General features: G+C 43.5%; 1 protein-coding gene across 1 annotated transcript in view; it reads right to left on the reverse strand.

Annotated features, from left to right (window-relative positions):
- Nucleotides 1–17,541, reverse strand: part of LOC127596640 (UV-stimulated scaffold protein A-like) — a 96,745-nt gene that overhangs the window by 73,641 nt on the left and 5,563 nt on the right. Inside the window, exons 3-6 of the mRNA XM_052059389.1 lie at nucleotides 17,357–17,510; nucleotides 15,690–15,866; nucleotides 14,621–14,741; nucleotides 12,536–13,003 (exon numbers count right to left, since the gene is read on the reverse strand). Of these exons, the coding sequence (XP_051915349.1) occupies nucleotides 12,536–13,003; nucleotides 14,621–14,741; nucleotides 15,690–15,866; nucleotides 17,357–17,510 (920 nt within the window). The remainder of the gene's footprint in view (nucleotides 1–12,535; nucleotides 13,004–14,620; nucleotides 14,742–15,689; nucleotides 15,867–17,356; nucleotides 17,511–17,541) is intronic.

The raw sequence follows: 17,541 nt of genomic DNA on the forward strand, positions 1-17,541 counted from the left end.
TCGGGGTCTCCTCCCGGTGGGACATGGCCGGAACACCTCACCAGGGAGGCTCTCAGCTCCTTCTTCACCACGACAGACCGATACAACGTCCGCATCACAGCAGACGCTGCACCGATCCGCCTGTCGACCTCTCGCTCCCTCCTGCCCTCACTCGTGAACAAGACCCCAAGGTACTTGAACTCCTCCACTTGGGGTAATATCTCCTCCCCGACCCGGAGGGGGCACTCCACCCTTTTCCGACTGAGGACCATGGTTTCAGATTTGGAGGTGCTGATCTTCATCCCAACCGCTTCATACTCGGCTGCGAAACGCTCCAGTGAGAGTTGTAGAGCCCCGTTTGAAGGAGCCAACAGCACCACATCATCTGCAAAAAGCAGGGATGTAATACTGAGGCCCCCAAAACGGACTCCCTCAACGCTTCGGCTGCGCCTAGAAATTCTGTCCATAAAGGTTATGAACAGAATCGGCGACAAAGGGCAGCCTTGGCGGAGTCCTACCCCCACTGGAAACGGTTCCGACTTACTGCCGGCAATGCGAACCAAACTCTGACATCGGTGGTATAGTGACCGAACAGCCCGTATCAGGGGGTTCGGTACCCCATACCCACGAAGCACCCCCCACAGAACACCCCGAGGGACACGGTCAAACGCCTTCTCCAAGTCCACAAAACACATGTAGACTGGTTGGGCGAATTCCCACATACCCTCAAGGACCCTGCTACGGGTGTAGAGCTGGTCCACTGTTCCATGGCCGGGACGAAAACCACACTGCTCCTCCTCAATCTGAGGCTCGACTTCCTGACGGACCATCCAGCACCCCTGAATAGACCTTACCAGGGAGGCTGAGGAGTGTAATCCCTCTGTAGTTGGAACACACCCTCCGGTCCCCCTTTTTAAAAAGAGGGACTACCACCCCACTCTTAATCTGAGTGTCCAAAACATGCGACTGCAAATCTGATGATAGGATCAAAAACCCCAACCTATGGTGTCCGAGTGCCAACTGCCCGTATGGACATTCTTGTTTGAACATTCTTGTTTGAACAACAAGCGTTGGTCATGGACAATCTGTGACAAGCACAAAAATTCAAATACACAACACTAATTGTGTGATCTGATTGGTGGGAGGACGGGCGAGGGGGCGGGCTGGAACACAATCAAGACAGACATGACAGCGAGGATGACTAAACACTTTTGATGAGTGATTCAAATCGCTCATTTATCTTAGCAACTGGCTGCAATTACTCATTTCATGTCACGCTTCTTAATTTTTATGGTCAAAACTTTGAAAAACCTGCTTTTTTGTAAGATATTTAATTTATTGTCTGACGTCTCTGATACACATCGAATTATGTGGTGATTTTAATTGTGTGCTTGATACTCATTTGGATATATCAGCACAATCAAATCTGTCACCTACTTCCTCCTACATTAGTTTAAATCATTTGATGACCGCCACAAATTGGGTTGGAATTTTGAGAGTGCAAAACCTGACATACAGAGAATATACATTATTGTCTCAAATGCATAAATCTTATTCGAAAACAGACTACTTCCGACTTGATATGAATAGAATAAAAAAGTGATTTTTCTCAAAATAGAATTACCGTATTTTCTGCACTATAGGGCACACCAAAAAGTCTTCAATTTTCTTAAAAGCTCACCAAGCCCCTTAAAACCCGCTGTTTCTTTTTTATGGTAATTACGGTAATACATCGACTCCAAGATGGCTCCTTCATGGAGACATGCCTCCAATGTTATAGCTTGCTGTTGGATCAGTGAACTGTATCGCTACTTTATTAAATAAGTTTTTGTTGCAGCTCCGAAAAAAAGGAGGAGAGCTGTGGTGTTAATTTTTTAAAACAGTCTCAACAAATACAGGTACGTCTTTGTCTGTCTACCTGCCTTCTTCCGTTCGACTCGAGAGGCGTTCAAGACCGCCTCAGAAAAACGTAAATGAATGATTACTTCAATGAAACTACGAAAATTGAAAATAATACATCAAAACTGAAAAGCAAGCAAGGATATCACTAAATAAATTCTATAGACACCCCGACAGAATTTATATTGTGATTTCATCATTTGTGAATACACAACAAAGGAATAAATAACTACTACTGACATATGATCGTAGTCGTCGTGGCGCTATGATCTAGGAAATGCAAATGCGTTTTTCAGAGGCGGTCATGAACGCCTCTCGAGTTGAACAGAATAAGACAAGGCACAGAGACGGACAAAGACTCACCTGTAAACAGCTCACCTTGAAAAAAGGAGAGCTGTGGTTTTATTTTTTAAACGCAGACTTTACCCCTACCCCAGCCATCTTCGGGCAGTAGGCGGGGGACACTCTGAATCAGTTTGCCAGCCAATCGCAGGGCGCACAGAGACGAACAACCATCCACGCCCACACTCACACCTAGGGACAATTTAGAGCGTCCAATCAGCCTGCCATGCATGTTTTTGGAATGTGGGAGAAAACCGGAGAAAACCCGCGCAGGCCCGGGGAGAACATGCAAACTCCACACAGGGAGGCCGTAGCTGGAATCGAACCGCCCTAAAAGATAATCATTCTCTTTTAAGGTCTCCAAATACCCACCATGTTATTTGAACCAAATATTTCACGGTTATTAAAGGAGGGCATGGACTTCAGACGTGAAGATTTTGTCAAACAGGCTAACCACATCTACATTTAATCAATTATCCATGCATGTCAGGCTTTCTTTGTTGCTGATATTTTGATCATTGAACATCATGTATCATAAACATGAGAAGAGCTCTGAGATGGCCGCCATTTGCTTTGACGAAGAACAGACATTTGATCAAGATGATTGCACATACGGTGAACATTATTTATTTTGTGATTTAGGACACTGTATGCTTGCCCATCCTCCTCAAACCTTACAAACCGATTGAGATCAACATATTTTTTATTGCACCATGGAACTCACCACGGCTGTCCCCTGAGTCTATTGCTTTTTGCACTTGTTACTCAACCGCTCGCTGTCAGCATTAGAAATCACCCATTGACTGACCCCATCTGATTAGGGAATGTGGATCATCCCATTTCACTGTATGCGTAATAAGTTATTTTTCTGTCTCAAACTGACCAATCTGTTCCTGTTTTACTTAAATGTTTAATATAAATTTTCAGGATATACAATTAACTAGCAGAAGAGTGAATTTGTGTCATTGGGTGCTGATCTTGATACGGAATGTATTGAATCTCTCCCACTTAAATTAAAATATCGGGTTAGCTTTGCTAAATGACGCCAGGCTAATTTTTAATTTGAATCTCTCCCCGATAGTGGGAAAGCTGAAAAAAGACATTGAATAAAGGAGGGTCCCAAGAGTCTTGGTACGATACCGGCCTGCCAGCAGTCCGAGACCTGTGTCCCATTGAAAATATGTGGTTCATTATGAAGTGACAAATACGACCGTGGAGAGCCCAGGCTGTTGAACAACTGAAGTTTTACAAAAAGGAAGAATGGGAAAGAATTCTAACCCCAATGCTTTAACACTGAATGTTTTTGTTCCCAAACGCTTGAGTTTTATTAAAAGAAGGAGACGTAACATACTCCTTGGAGGGTTCCCCTCTTTAAAAAAAAAGTATTTTATAGATATACAGTATATGTATACATAGTAGAGCTGTCAGTTTTTATCGGCATTAATTTAAATGAATTTTATCGGGATTAATTTTTTTTCTTGCGAGATTAACGCAGCACACGTCACGGCGGATGTTACGTTGCTCTATGAATACACCACAAACAAAACATCAAGCGCGCTGCACAGGTCCACGCACATGTTTGTTTTGCCAGCCACGGCAGTGCCAGACACCGAAAACAGATACTTAAAGAGTTTATGAATGGAAAGTTTACTTTTAAAAAGTTGCTAGATTCTTCCACTGACAAGACCAAAGTTACCTGTATGTTTTGCAGTCGTAAACTGAGCTATCATCGCAGCACGTTGAGTTTGAAATACCACTTAATGGCCAAGCATATAGCTGATGTGAGTACTCCGCCCTCTCGTCTAAGACAGACAGCGATGGATCATTTCAAAGCGAAGAAAATGGATGACATGACGAAGAACAAATTGGCTGAAGCCATAGCTAAATTTATGGCTACTGCATTCAAGCCTGTCAACGCTGTCCACAGCTCGACTCAAGCTGAAATCATTCGCATTGCATCTAATGACAAAGCACGGCTCACAAGCCCCTTCTGATAAATAATATCAATGGCACTCAGTTTCCCTTGCCCGTACGCGGGTCACCCCTCTGGAGGCAGGCCTGGAGGTGGGGCTCGTTGGCGAGCGCCTGGTGGCCGGGCCTACAACCCATTGAGCCCGGCCGGGCTCAGCCCGAAGAGGCAACGTGGGTCCCCTTCTTATGGTCTCACCACCCGTGAGAGGGGTCAAAGGGGTCGGGTGCAATGCGAGCTGGGCGGCAGCCAAAGGCGGGGACCCTGGCGGTCCGATCCTCGACTGCAGAAGCTAGCTCTTGGGACATGGAATGTCACCTCTCTGGCAGGGAAGGAGCCCGAGCTGGTGTGTGAGGCAGAGAAGTTCCGACTGGATATAGTCGGGCTTGCCCCCACACACAGCATGGGTTCTGGTACCCGTTCTCTCGAGAGGTGTTGGACTCTCTTCCACTCTGGCGTAGAGCAGGTGTGGGCATACTCATTGCCCCCCGGCTCAGTGCCTGTATTGGGGTTCACACCGGTAGATGAGAGGGTTGCCTCCCTCCGCCTTCGGGTGGGGGCCGGGTCCTGACTGTTGTTTGTGCATATGCACCAAACAGCAGCTCAGCGTACCCACCCTTTTTGGAGTCCTTGGAGGGTGTGCTGGAGAGTACTCCTGCTGGGGACTACCTTAATAATAATAATACATTTTATTTAGAAGCGCCTTTCACGACACCCAAGGACAATTTACAATAACACAAAACAATACGGGTTTAGCAGCGGCAGCCAAAACACACCAGCGTTCACTCAACCCGAAAGCCAGAAAGAAACCATCCTTATAAACAGTAGAACGTGTAAAACAACTTATTTAAGCCCTTTCACAATTGGGGTTTGTGCAAATAAAATGTAAACAATTTGGCACCTGAGACTCACAGCTGTTGCTGTGGTGTAAACACAAACAGACTACCGTATTTTCACGACTATTCGACGCATCGTACTAATGGCCGCAGTCTCATTAATGCGTGACATTTCTGTATTTTACACATACACAGGACGCATCGTACGAATAGCCGCAGTTTTACAGTGGTAAAACATACGCCAGCTTAAACATACGGCATGCATGCGCGCACTCTAACACGTCAGCTTGAAGCATACGGTAGCATGCCAAGACATACAAATAAGATAAAAACACGTTTTTAAAAAGGCAACGAAAGCAGAACTGAGTTCGGGTGTATTTTATTTAGCCATCGTACAATGTTCTCACGTTTTTTGATCAATCATCACCCAGAAATCCATCAAAGTTCTCATCCTCTGTATCAGAAGCAGAGGACTGCACATCTCAGTTGTCATTGAATGCATCACATGCTAGTGTGAGTTGCTACGCATTGCCGAGCGGAAAGAAGGAGTAGCGACAGCAAAGTCAACATTTCTCTCGTGTGAAGCTTTCCCACATTTGAAAGTAAAGAACAGAGCGAAACATGGTGGCAGCGCGTGTGTGTGTGTAGAAAGAATCGAACAATTGTGCAAGTATCGTAATCCATCAAAAACGCCGCGTTCCCTCTCGTTGTTGCGTATTGTGGCGTAACTCGCCAAGCGCTGCCTCTCACTCTTTGTAAAGTTGTGTTTGCCACCGATCATCCATTGTTCCCATGCCGTTTGCAACTTTACTTTGAACACCCGGTTGATGCCAATGTCCAGCGGTTGGAGTTCTTTAGTCAAGCCTCCGGGAATAACGGCAAGCTCAGAGTTTATTTGCTTGACTTTTTTTTTTCACCGCTGCTGTGAGATGGGCACGCATGCCAAAAGCATAACAGGTGGCTTTAAGTTTGAACTGAGCTTCGTAGGCGTGCGTGTCTTTTTGTCGAATTTATTTTCAGGGGTTCTTAGAAACCAAAACCGGAGTTGTTTTGCAACAAAGCACATTGCCACACTCTATACAAGTGTTGGTACTGGCTTGAGGCGTCCACTTACACGCCCACCCTTCACCATTGGCGGACTAGCTTGTCTGTCCTCTCTCTCCCTCTCCATATATGTATGTATACACGCCCACCCTTCCCTGATTGGCCGACTTCTTTCACAGTCACTTCCGCCTTTTCTCTATATAAACAGCGTGTCGGCAGTCAGTCAGATTTTGGAACTCAGCGCATATAAAGGACGCTCCGCACCATAAGGCGTACTGTCCATTTTGGAGAAAATTTAAGACTTTTAATGGCGCCTTATAGTCGTGAAAATACGGTACTCACTGAGTGTATTATATGAAATAGCGATCCCCATTGGACAGACAAAACCCACAATTGAAACAATGTGGCAGTCACAGCCTCAAAGCTGCTGTGTGTATTGTAGCGTACACAGACCGCTCTCACTGAGTGTCAAAATGAAATGTCCAAAAGAGTCACCCATATATAGTTTTCCCTTGCGCGGTCACAGTGAGCTGCAAGGGGACCCCCAAAATAAGAGGCGATTTTTTTTTTCTGATCCTGACCTGATTTGCCGAGAGTTTCTCCGGTGTCCAACGAGGAACTGGACGGGGAGGCAGGGAGGGGGCGGGAAACTTGTCGGTGATGTGGTGCCATCGTTTTAAGTGGTCTGCATATTTGTGGTGCTGCCATTGTATGGCTTCGTAGTGCGACATTCTTTGCAAATTACGGAGGTTTTATCAAGCTTTCCGTCTTTCTTTTCGAAGCCGTAGTATTTCCAAACATAAGATCTGAATGTTACGGGAGCATTAAATACAGTAGTTTCCTCGCTGCTGCTTGCGCGAACTCCATAGTGTTTCACTAGTTGTGTACTGCACAACTAGTGCACTGTATGCGACTCACGGCTTCCGTCCGTATTCAACACAAAATAATGATGGTGCATTCATTGCGCCTAGGAAAGGGCAGATAGGTTATGTTTAACATGAATAAAACGGCGCTTGAATCAGATTTTACAGATACCCACCAATGCATCATGATGATTCTAGATTTCACCCGTCAATCGCGTCATACCCAGTGAATGAGCCGATGCACTCTCATCACGCACGTGCGCATCGATTAATATCGATTCTTTTCCACACCCTGAGTGTCCATATGTGCACTTGGCACCAGGACAGCCTAGGCCGCAGTTCGATGATTGACTTTGTCAAGTCAACAGTATTTATAGAGCACTTTCAAACAGCCATCACTGCATACAAAGTGCTGTACATGGAGCAATTTAACATGCACAATAAACAGTAAGACAAATCGGTAATAAAGGGGGTAGAAAGCAACAAACAGTAAAACCAAAAACCAAAACCAAGTCATGCTGAGTCGAATGCCAAAGAATACAAGTGAGTTTTGAGGAGGGCTTTGAAGATGGGCAGCGAGGAGGCTTGCCGAATGTTCAGTGGGAGGTCATTCCAGAGAGAGGGACCAGCAACAGAAAAGGCTTGATCCCCTCTGAGCCTCAGTTTAGTTCTTGGTACTTCTAATAATGTCTGGTCCACAGACCTGAGGCGCCGGGCAGGTGTGTAGGGGCGGATGAGCTCAGAGAGGTAAGGTGGCGCGAGATTATTCAGAGATTTGAAAGCAAAGAGGAGGATCTTGAAAATAACTCTAAAATGAATGGGGAGCCAAGAGCTTAGCCCTTTGGCTCAGCTCCTTCTTCACCACGACAGACCGATACAACGTCCGCATCACAGCAGACGCTGCACCGATCCGCCTGTCGATCTCTCGCTCCCTCCTGCCCTCACTCGTGAACAAGACCCCAAGATACTTAAATTCCTCCACTTGGGGGGGATCGAGCTCAGAGGGGATCGAGCCTTTTTCTGTTGCTGGTCCCTCTCTCTGGAATGACCTCCCACTGAACATTCGGCAAGCCTCCTCGCTGCCCATCTTTAAAGCCCTCCTCAAAACTCACTTGTAGTCTTTGGCGTTTGACTCAGCATGACTTAGATTTGTTCTTGATTTTACTGCTTGGTGCTTTCTACCGCCTTTATTACCGATTCGTCTTACTGTTTATTGTGTATGTTAAATCGCTCCATGTACAGCACTTTGTATGCAGCGATGGCTGTTTGAAAGTGCTCTATAAATACTCTTGACTTGACTATGGTCACGAGCTATGGGTCGTGAACGAAAGAACGAGATCCCGGATACATGCGGGCGAAATGAGTTGTTTCCGCAGGGTGTCCAGGCTCTCCCTAAGAGATAAGGTGAAAAACTCGGTCATCCGGGAGGGGCTCAGAGTCGAGCCGCTTCTCCTCCACATCGAGAGGAGCCAGATGAGGTTGCTTGGGCATCTGATTCGGATGCCTCCTGAACGCCTCCCTGGTGAGGTGTTCCGGGTATGTCCCACCGGGAGGAGACCCCGAGGAAGACCCAGGACACTTTGGAGAGACTATGTCACCCAGCTGGCCTGGGAACGCCTCGGGATCCCCCGGGGAAAGCTGGAAAAAGTAGCTAGGGAGAGGGAAGTCTGGGCTCTCCTGCTAAAGCTGTTGCCCCCGCAACCCGGCCCCGGATAAGCGGTAGAAGATGGATGGATGGATGGATGGATGGATGCATCTAATGACTCCACTACGGATTGCCAGCAAGCGCCTCCATTACAAGTTGTGTACAGAATGTGTATGTAGAGGAGAAGGCTAAAGTACACCAAGTACGGGAGAGAAAGAAGAGACTAGGTTGATGAGCCTCTGGTGAATAGAGCAGGTAGTCTGTTGAATACGATGTATGCCACTGACGCGATTGTTACTTGTTTGGAACTATTTTGTGTGGAAGGTTAGAGTGTTCCGTGGCCATATAAATAAAGCGGGTCGAGCTTCTCTGTGTTCGTCTGACAGTGACGGCGCACTGAGGCACGTCGAGAGTTCAGCGGTGCAGTGGTAGCGACCTAGCGAACACACTGAAAATAAAATGTCTCCAGTGTTGTCATCTAACTAAGTGTAGTCATCAGAAATTATGTCTACACAAAACCGTAGAGAGACTTCCGAGCAAGAAAGACCAACAGAATCAACATAGCCTGACTGCTGTGTTCAAAGCAAACTTGAGAAAAACGAAATCTGCAACCATGGCTTAAATCCACTATCGGCTGAGTACTAGTTTACCTTAGATGTGCACTTTATAATGTTATATTGCCCTGTTTTGATTCCATAAAAAGAGCTGTTAAAGCAGCTGTTGTGTGACAAAATATTTTTTTCACTGTTGTTGATGGACAGTAATATTGTGTGAGAGATTATGTGTGAATAACTGCTCCAAGTGAAAAATGTTCATGTAAAATTGAAAATCGAAATTGTTATTTCAGAAAATATTTATTTTGCAAATAGAAAACTGATTCATGATTCATGTTGATGAGAGCATTAAAATGGGGAAAAAATAGGACAAAAAAAAATATAAAAGGAAATTCAGCAACAATAAAAAATTCGTAAGTAATCACGATAAATTTTTAGTTCATTTGAGTTAATTATGACAGTTGTGTTTTTTAATTAGAATAAATATTTTAATCGTTTGACAGCTCTTTTATTATATATATATATATATATATATATACATATATATATATATATATACATACATACATGCATACATACTGTATATATCCAAGCTCCATGAATACATCAAGGAGAATGCTCCAATGGATGACATACTCATAGAATGTCTCAGACAATGGGGAACAGAGGAAGAAGTGCTGGAAGAGGGATCATCATGGGAGGACATGGCCCTCCACGGGATGTACCAAGGGACCATAACTGAAGTGGCTGATCTCAAGAAGGTCCTGAAGGGCAGCACAGAGGCACTCACCCTGGCTGATCAGAAGCAGGCCCTGAGCACCAGAGCCATTGAGGGCCAGATATACCACACCAGAGGTGTAGAATGTGCAAAGAGGCAACTGAGATGATCCAACACATAACTGCAGGGTGTAAGATGCTGGCTGGGAAAGCCTAATTGGAATGACATCACCAGGTAGCTGCCATAGTCTATCGAAACATCTGTGCGGAGTATGGACTGGAATACATACATAAATTATTTGAGTCAGCGTATTGTATTTACATTATCTATAGGTAGGCCTGTCACAATAGCAATTATTTTTCCAGTTGATGGATTTACCAAAAAACTACTACAATAACCGATCGTATTATTTCATTGTTGTTGTTGTTTAAATGCCACCAATAAACTGATGATAAATCGCAAATAATTGAAGTACCGGTCCTGCCCAAAATGGTCGTACCATAGCCCGGCAGGGGTCAGGAAGGGCAGGAAACCCTGCACCTCTCGTAATGCTGTCACAGCTTTCTTGGAATTCATATAAAATGAAAACTTGTTTTTCATTTTTAAACATCAAAATCTTGTCTTTGTCATGTACCCGTGAACCCAGCTTAAAAGGGAATTGTAAATCGTTGTCTTGTATTTATTATTATCGTTTTATTATTATTATTATAGTATGATCGAGAAGGACAAGGACTGGGCAGATGGACTGAACCATTTTTTCAACCGTTTCGACCAGTCGTCTGTCCCTTCCCCCAACCACAAACTGCAACCTCTCTCACTGAGGACTTCTTCTACTCCCCCTCCTCTTTCGACCAGCTCTCATCAACCCAGTATGTCACCTGGTTCCTGCCTGTCCGTCACAACAGAGCAGGTAAGGAACCAACTGAGGAAGATGAATGTGAGGAAGGCAGCAGGTCCGGACAAGATCAGTTCCCGGCTCCTCAGGACCTACTCTCACCAGCTGTGTAACATTGTCCAGCACATCTTCAACCTGAGCCTGAAGCTGGACAGAGCTCCACAGCTGTGGAAAACTTCGTGCCTGGTCCCAGTGCCCAAGACCCCCCACCCTAAGGAGCTGAACAGCTACAGACCGGTGGCGCTGACGTCTCACCTGATGAAGACGCTGGAGAGACTCATCCTCGCCCACCTTCGACCGCTGGTGAGCCCGTCACTGGACCCGCTGCAGTTTGCCTATCAGCCTGGCATCGGCGTGGAAGACGCCATTATCTACCTCCTCCACTCAGTGCTGTCACACTTGGAGAAGGCTGGGAGCACTGTGAGAATCATGTTCTTTGATTTCTCCAGTGCCTTCAACACCATCCAGCCCAATTTGCTGGGAGGCAAACTGCAGAACGCCGGAGTGGACCACCATCTCACAGCATGGATCATAGACTACCTCACAAATCGGCCGCAGTACGTGAGATTGCAGAGCTGTGAGTCGGACCGGCTTCTCTGCAGCACTGGAGCGCCGCAGGGGACTGTTCTGGCTCCATTCCTGTTCATCCTCTACACCTCGGACTTCAGACACGACACTCCAAACTGCCACCTTCAGAAGTTCTCCGATGACTCTGCGATTGTTGGCCTCATTACAGAAGGGGACGATCGGGAGTACAGGGGACTGACAAAGGACTCTGTGGACTGGTGCCAGCAGAATCTCCTCCAGATCAACCCTAGGAAAACTAAGGAGTTGGTTGTGGATTTCTGCAGGAAAAAGTCCTCACCAGCACCGATGAACATCCAGGGTATGGACATAGAGAGGGTGACCTCCTACAAGTACCTTGGTGTTCTTCTCAACGACAAACTGGACTGGTCTACAAACACGGACACCCTGATTAGGAAAGGACAGAGCCGACTCTTCCTACTCAGGAAACTGAGGTCTTTTGGGGTTCAGGGGTCACTCCTTAAGACGTTCTATAACTCGGTGGTGGCCTCGGCCATCCATTATGGCATTGTCTGCTGGTCAGGCAGCATCTCGGCCCGGGACAGAAAGAGACTGGAGCGACTGGTCAGGAAGGCCAGTTCTGTCCAGGGTTGCTCCCTTGACACTCTGGAGGAGGTGGGCAACAGAAGGATGCTAACTAAGCTAAAAGCTATGATGGCCAGTCCCTCCCACCCCCTCCAGCCCGCCCTGACAGCACTTGGTAGCTCCTTCAGCCAGAGACTGTTACACCCGCGCTGCAAGAAGGAGAGATACCGACGCTTGTTCCTACCGACTGCTGTCAGGCTGATGAATAAAAAATAACAATCATAATACTAATAATAATTTTTATCCATTTGTGTTCATATTGTATTTAATTGAAAGATGTTTGTTGTTTTTTTTTCTCTCTTTCTCCTTTCTTCTTTCTACATACATTCTTGCTGCTGGAGGCTGTAAATTTCCCCAATGTGGGACGAATAAAGGATATCTTATCTTATCTTATCTTATGTTTTGGACAACATGATTGGAATTGGAGTGTGCAAATTACAACATACCTGGGTATCTCCAAATCGGATATCTACCGGAAATATTATTTTTTGGGGGTGTGCATTAGAAATAACACTGGTAGTGTAGTGCAGTATAAGCGGCTATCTTTCACCAAGACAAATTCTTCAAAATACAGGTGACATTTCGCGTTCAAATATTGTGAAATTGAAAAATTGCACTTACCAGAACCAAGGTTCAAGTCCAGACAATATGAGCGAGAGATAAGGCCAGAGTTTCGAATAAATGAGTCTCCATGAAGGGGGTCCTCCTCTTCTACGTCACATCTGGTCTTGTCCTCATGTTTCATCCTATACCTCTGTTCCCCTTCCATTTCACCTTTGTTTTGTTTGTCACTCCTGTTTAATTCTTCATTTTCAGACCTTTTATGCTTCTTTTTCTTTGTTTTTTTCTCCTCCCACTCTTCTCTATTTACATTGACATTTTCTTTGCTTTCTTGCATCTTCCGTGTTCTGTCATTCATTAAGTTTTTGCTAGAGCAGGGTTGTTCATCATCTGACACACATCCAGTGGTTGGTTGTGTGAGCGGGCAGGTATTAGTTGTCAGGTTGTCTTGAAGGGGGAACTCATGGTAAAGCAGCTTCAAACAGGAGTCTAATTCTGTCAGTGCAACCTCAATATCTGGGGAGGAGTCTGTAAAATAAATATTTTTGTTAAAAATTGTTACTGTTGAAAAAAATCAGATTTACCTCATAAAATGGTGCCTGGAGATGACCGTTTTAATTCATTCTGTGACCACGCTCGTTACAAAAACACATCTCACATCTTTCCCCGTTAAAATGAATGGAAATATAATGAATCTGTTCCAACCCATTCCGAATAGTCTTCTATTCAAATTAAAATTCACCATAACTCCCTACACATTGCACAGAGATTTACTTTTATTGCCAGGCTTATTAAGGCTGGTGCAGAGAATGCTGCAAGAAACTTATTATTTTTGGAATCCTACAATAATAACAATAATAATAATTATTATTATTAAAGGCAGCCTGGTGGTCCAGTGGATAGCACGTTGACCTCACAGTGCAGAGGTCATGGGTTTGATCCGAGCTGCGGCCTTCCTGTATGGAGTTTGCATGTTCTCCCCGTATCTGTGTGGGTTTTCTCTGGGTACTGCGGTTATCCATTTCACCAAGAGCAATGAAAATTTGGTGGTATATGTAATCACCCAAGACCAACAAAAAAAATCTCTTTGATCCATAGGTGACACCTAACAGGAACTCCGCCATTTTGAATTTACTTTAAAATTTGCCTTGCCGTGACTACAAAATCTTCTGTAACTTTACCCACATGATTATATCGTGTCAATATTTGACAAAGATTATGAGTCTCGACCTGAAGATATTACATTTTTTTATAAAAGGCAGCACCACCTATTGGCTGAAGGAAATATGTTTTACGCTTTGATGTTTCTCTCCAAGCGAGTTGAATACCTCATATTTGTGCAGAAGCGCGTTTAGGACTTCAAGATGTTGCAACACGAAGTTTGAATTTTCACAAAAAGCTGTTGCCATGTTATTCGGCAAGATAACAACACTACATTTAAGGGTCTAAACCAGTGGTTCTAAGGGGTTCGGTGAATCAGTCTCAGGGTCTCGACAGAGCCTCTGCCATGGAGGTTAAAACACCCGACTCAACATGTCAATTAGTTATGACATGCCCGCTTGGCCATCGCTGGCTATATCATTTTGTGCACAATTAAAAAAACGTATACTTTATATTTATTCTAATTGTGATTACTTTTTTCTGTGTTTAATACATGTGTTTTTTTGTCTTGAATTTGTTTAAAAATACATGTTTGTCACTAATGAAGGGTTCGGTGAATGTGCATATGAACTGGTTGGGTTCGGTCCCTTTAACAAGGTTAAGAACCACTGGTCTAAACATTCATAAAAACACATGTCACTCTGCGAACACATCCACATTTTTATGTTTTTTCCATTTTAGTTTTTTCATTAATTTTCATGAACTAAAATAACCTTGATGTGGGCTAATATGATTTAACTACAGCATTTGATACAGTGGATCACAGTATTCCGTTGGCACTTGGTGGGCATTGGCCGTAGCGCCCTTGAGTGGTTTAGAGCCTGTTGAGCTGACGGAACCTTTTGTGCAACAACAGATTTCACCGATTTTTTTTTTTTGGTCCATACAGTCGGTGACCTGCATTATTAGATACCCTGTCTATTTTGGAGAAAATGTAAGACTCTAATGTGCATCTTCTGGTCGTGGGAAATACAGTACATTTACCCTCCAAATCTCTCATGGCTGCTTTCAGTCTCTTGCTGTATATCCTCTCCATTTTCCTTTGTCTCTCAGTTTCTCGTTCTCGCTCTGCTACTGTCCTGGCCTCAGCATCCTGAAAGTCCACCTAAGAAAACCCAAAAAATGTTTGTATTATGAGGTACGATTAGCAATAGATCTATTCCACTAGGGAAATTAAAATCGAAAATGTTTCAAAACACTGTTTTTCGAGTTGCCATTGTTCATCCAAGTACAATGTTGTGAAAAAAGTATTTGCCAACCTCCTGATTTCTGGGTTGTTGTTTTTTTTTTGTGTGGGGGGGCACATCTAGCCACACAAAGGTTTCAAATCATCAAACCACTTTTAATATCACTCAACTGTATTTATAGAGCACTTTCAAACAGCCATCACTGCATACAGAGTGCTGTCCATGGAGCAACTAAAATATACAACAGTAAAGCAACAAATCGGTAGAAAGCACCGAACAGCAAAACCAAGAACAAATCTGAGTCATGCTGAGTCAAATGCCAAAGAATACAAGTGAATTTTGAGGTGGGTTTTAAAGAGGGGCAGCGAGGAGGCCTGCTGAATGCTCAGCATAACTTAGAGAAAACCCAAAGAAACACAACATGCATGTTTCAAATAACAATTCGGAAAATGGATGGATGAATAATACTTAGTATTATTATTATTGTTATTCTGTAAATTATTATTGTCACTATTATTATCCATCGATTTTCTAATGTGTTTATTCTTACGTTTATCGTGGGAGTGCTGGAGCCTATCCTAGCTGTTTTCGGGCAATTTAGAGTGTTCTATTGCATGCATGTTTTTGGAATGTGGGAGGAAACGGGAGTACCCGGAGAAAATCCACGCAGGCATGGGGAGAAAATGCTAACTCAACACAGGAAAACCGGAGCCGGAATTGAAACCTGCACTTCTGCACTGTGACATGGACGTGCTTGCTAAACAGTCAACCGTGCTGCCGGGATTAAAATATACTCAACATTTATCCATATGAATTATGTCATGTCAATGTAAATGGGAAATGAGAAGACAAATTATATTGCTCACCTTTTTAAACTGTTTGAGAAAATAATAACCCAGCTCCAACTTCTTATATGCTGACCCATAAGAGGATTGCCAGGACTGGATAGTCTGGATAGCAAGTGATCGAAGTTTCCTGGCTACTTGTTGAGGAGGGGGCAGAGGCCGCTCAATGTTGGTCTCTAGAGTTAACTCCAAGAATTCCTGCCAGAAAGGATGGCTCATAATGAGATAACCCAAACAAAGCCGACTAAGATACTTTCGTGACAGATCTGGACGACTGAGTAGAATCAGAATCAGAATCAATTTAATTGTCCTTGTCAGTGAAAGATACAGTTTCAAATATGACTTTTTAAAATGTTGTTCAAACCATCTTGTTATTTATTTTACATGTCGTAGCTGCTATATAAGTACATTCATTTTAAACAAACAAACAAACAAAGACAACAGCGTTAATTTGAATACCTTTGTTTTAGTGTTTTTCTCAACAAAAAAATACCATAAGTAGAAGAACACCGTTAAAGTACCCGATTGATAGGCAGTAGCGTTAAAAGTAGTAGTATCATTAAAATCTGAACAATACTCATCCCTACTGACAAATTCAGTCATATAGTATGTATGTAAAATGACAACAAATTCAGTGCATCACACCCTCCTGAACTGAGCCGTAAGATATAAGTTTTTCTCAGGTGCGTTGGTTCATTTCCGAGATCACACTTGAATTTACGGGAATAGAAATCACAGTAGGTAATTAATTCTACAGATAAAAAACAAAATAAACAAAAAAATAGCATGGTTGGGGGCCAATTTTTTTTTCACGAAATAGCCCCAATTGAACATTTCACCGAGACCTACCAAAATTAGCAGGGACATGTAAAAAGCCCAAGACCTAAAGAGTAGTTAATTTCCTTTCAAATGTTGCCTTATTTTTTACATTTTACAGAGGTCATTTCTTCTAATAATAGCTCATAGGGCCCCTTTCAGTAGCTTGCCGCTCTAGTGTTGATTTGTTTTTTTCTTTGTAATATGCAGTGCTATCTTTTTCCTTCTGTATCGCACTGACATAGTTTGTCAACAAATTACAGTAAAAGTGGCATTTGCATTTAAACCAGTCTCTTGCAGTCAATTGTCCACATGCAAGAAGCTGTAACTTTTCAATGTAAAATAATGATTTTGTCAAGAAAACTTAAGCAGCAGTTAACATCAGAACATCCTTCCAGAACACACGATTATATTACTAACATGACTCAGCATTTGGACTTATACATACACAGTGACACAAAGACCTGCGGTTTTCATGGCACTGACATATTTTGTGTTTTTTGTTATTGTAAAGTGTCATTGGGTGTCTTGAAAGGCGCTTTTAAATAAAATGTATTATTATATTATTATAAATAAGATTTACTGAGGATTTCGAGAAAGAAAATGGCTTTTGCATGGGAACCATAATGTTTTGCCATCAGCATGTATTGTATTGTATTTGTACGAATGCACTTGCTGTTTTGCAAAATTCAATTCTGATCTGAAAAACATGCCAAAGCGACTGAGAAAAACTGGAACAGCATTTCTTCTCTCAGCAGACACACCACCAACCAAGTTGGCTGGTTCCATGAGCAGTTATGATTAGGATTTTCACTAAGAATATACTTTTACAGAGAATATTATAAAATTAAAGGTAAAATTTACCCCAGTACCTGGAAGTTGTCCACCAGGAGGGTTCTGAAGTGATGTGATTTGGGGAAAAGTTCACTGGTTGTCTGAAAGGCTGACAGACGGATCTCAGCATGGTCTTGGTTGAGCTGGGACATTAATGAGTGGTAGACATGATCGATGTAGTCATTAGACTCCCTACAGGGAATACAACAAACAGCAACAACAA

This window comes from Hippocampus zosterae, chromosome 1 (genome assembly GCF_025434085.1).
Source record: "Hippocampus zosterae strain Florida chromosome 1, ASM2543408v3, whole genome shotgun sequence".
Lineage (NCBI taxonomy): Eukaryota > Metazoa > Chordata > Actinopteri > Syngnathiformes > Syngnathidae > Hippocampus > Hippocampus zosterae.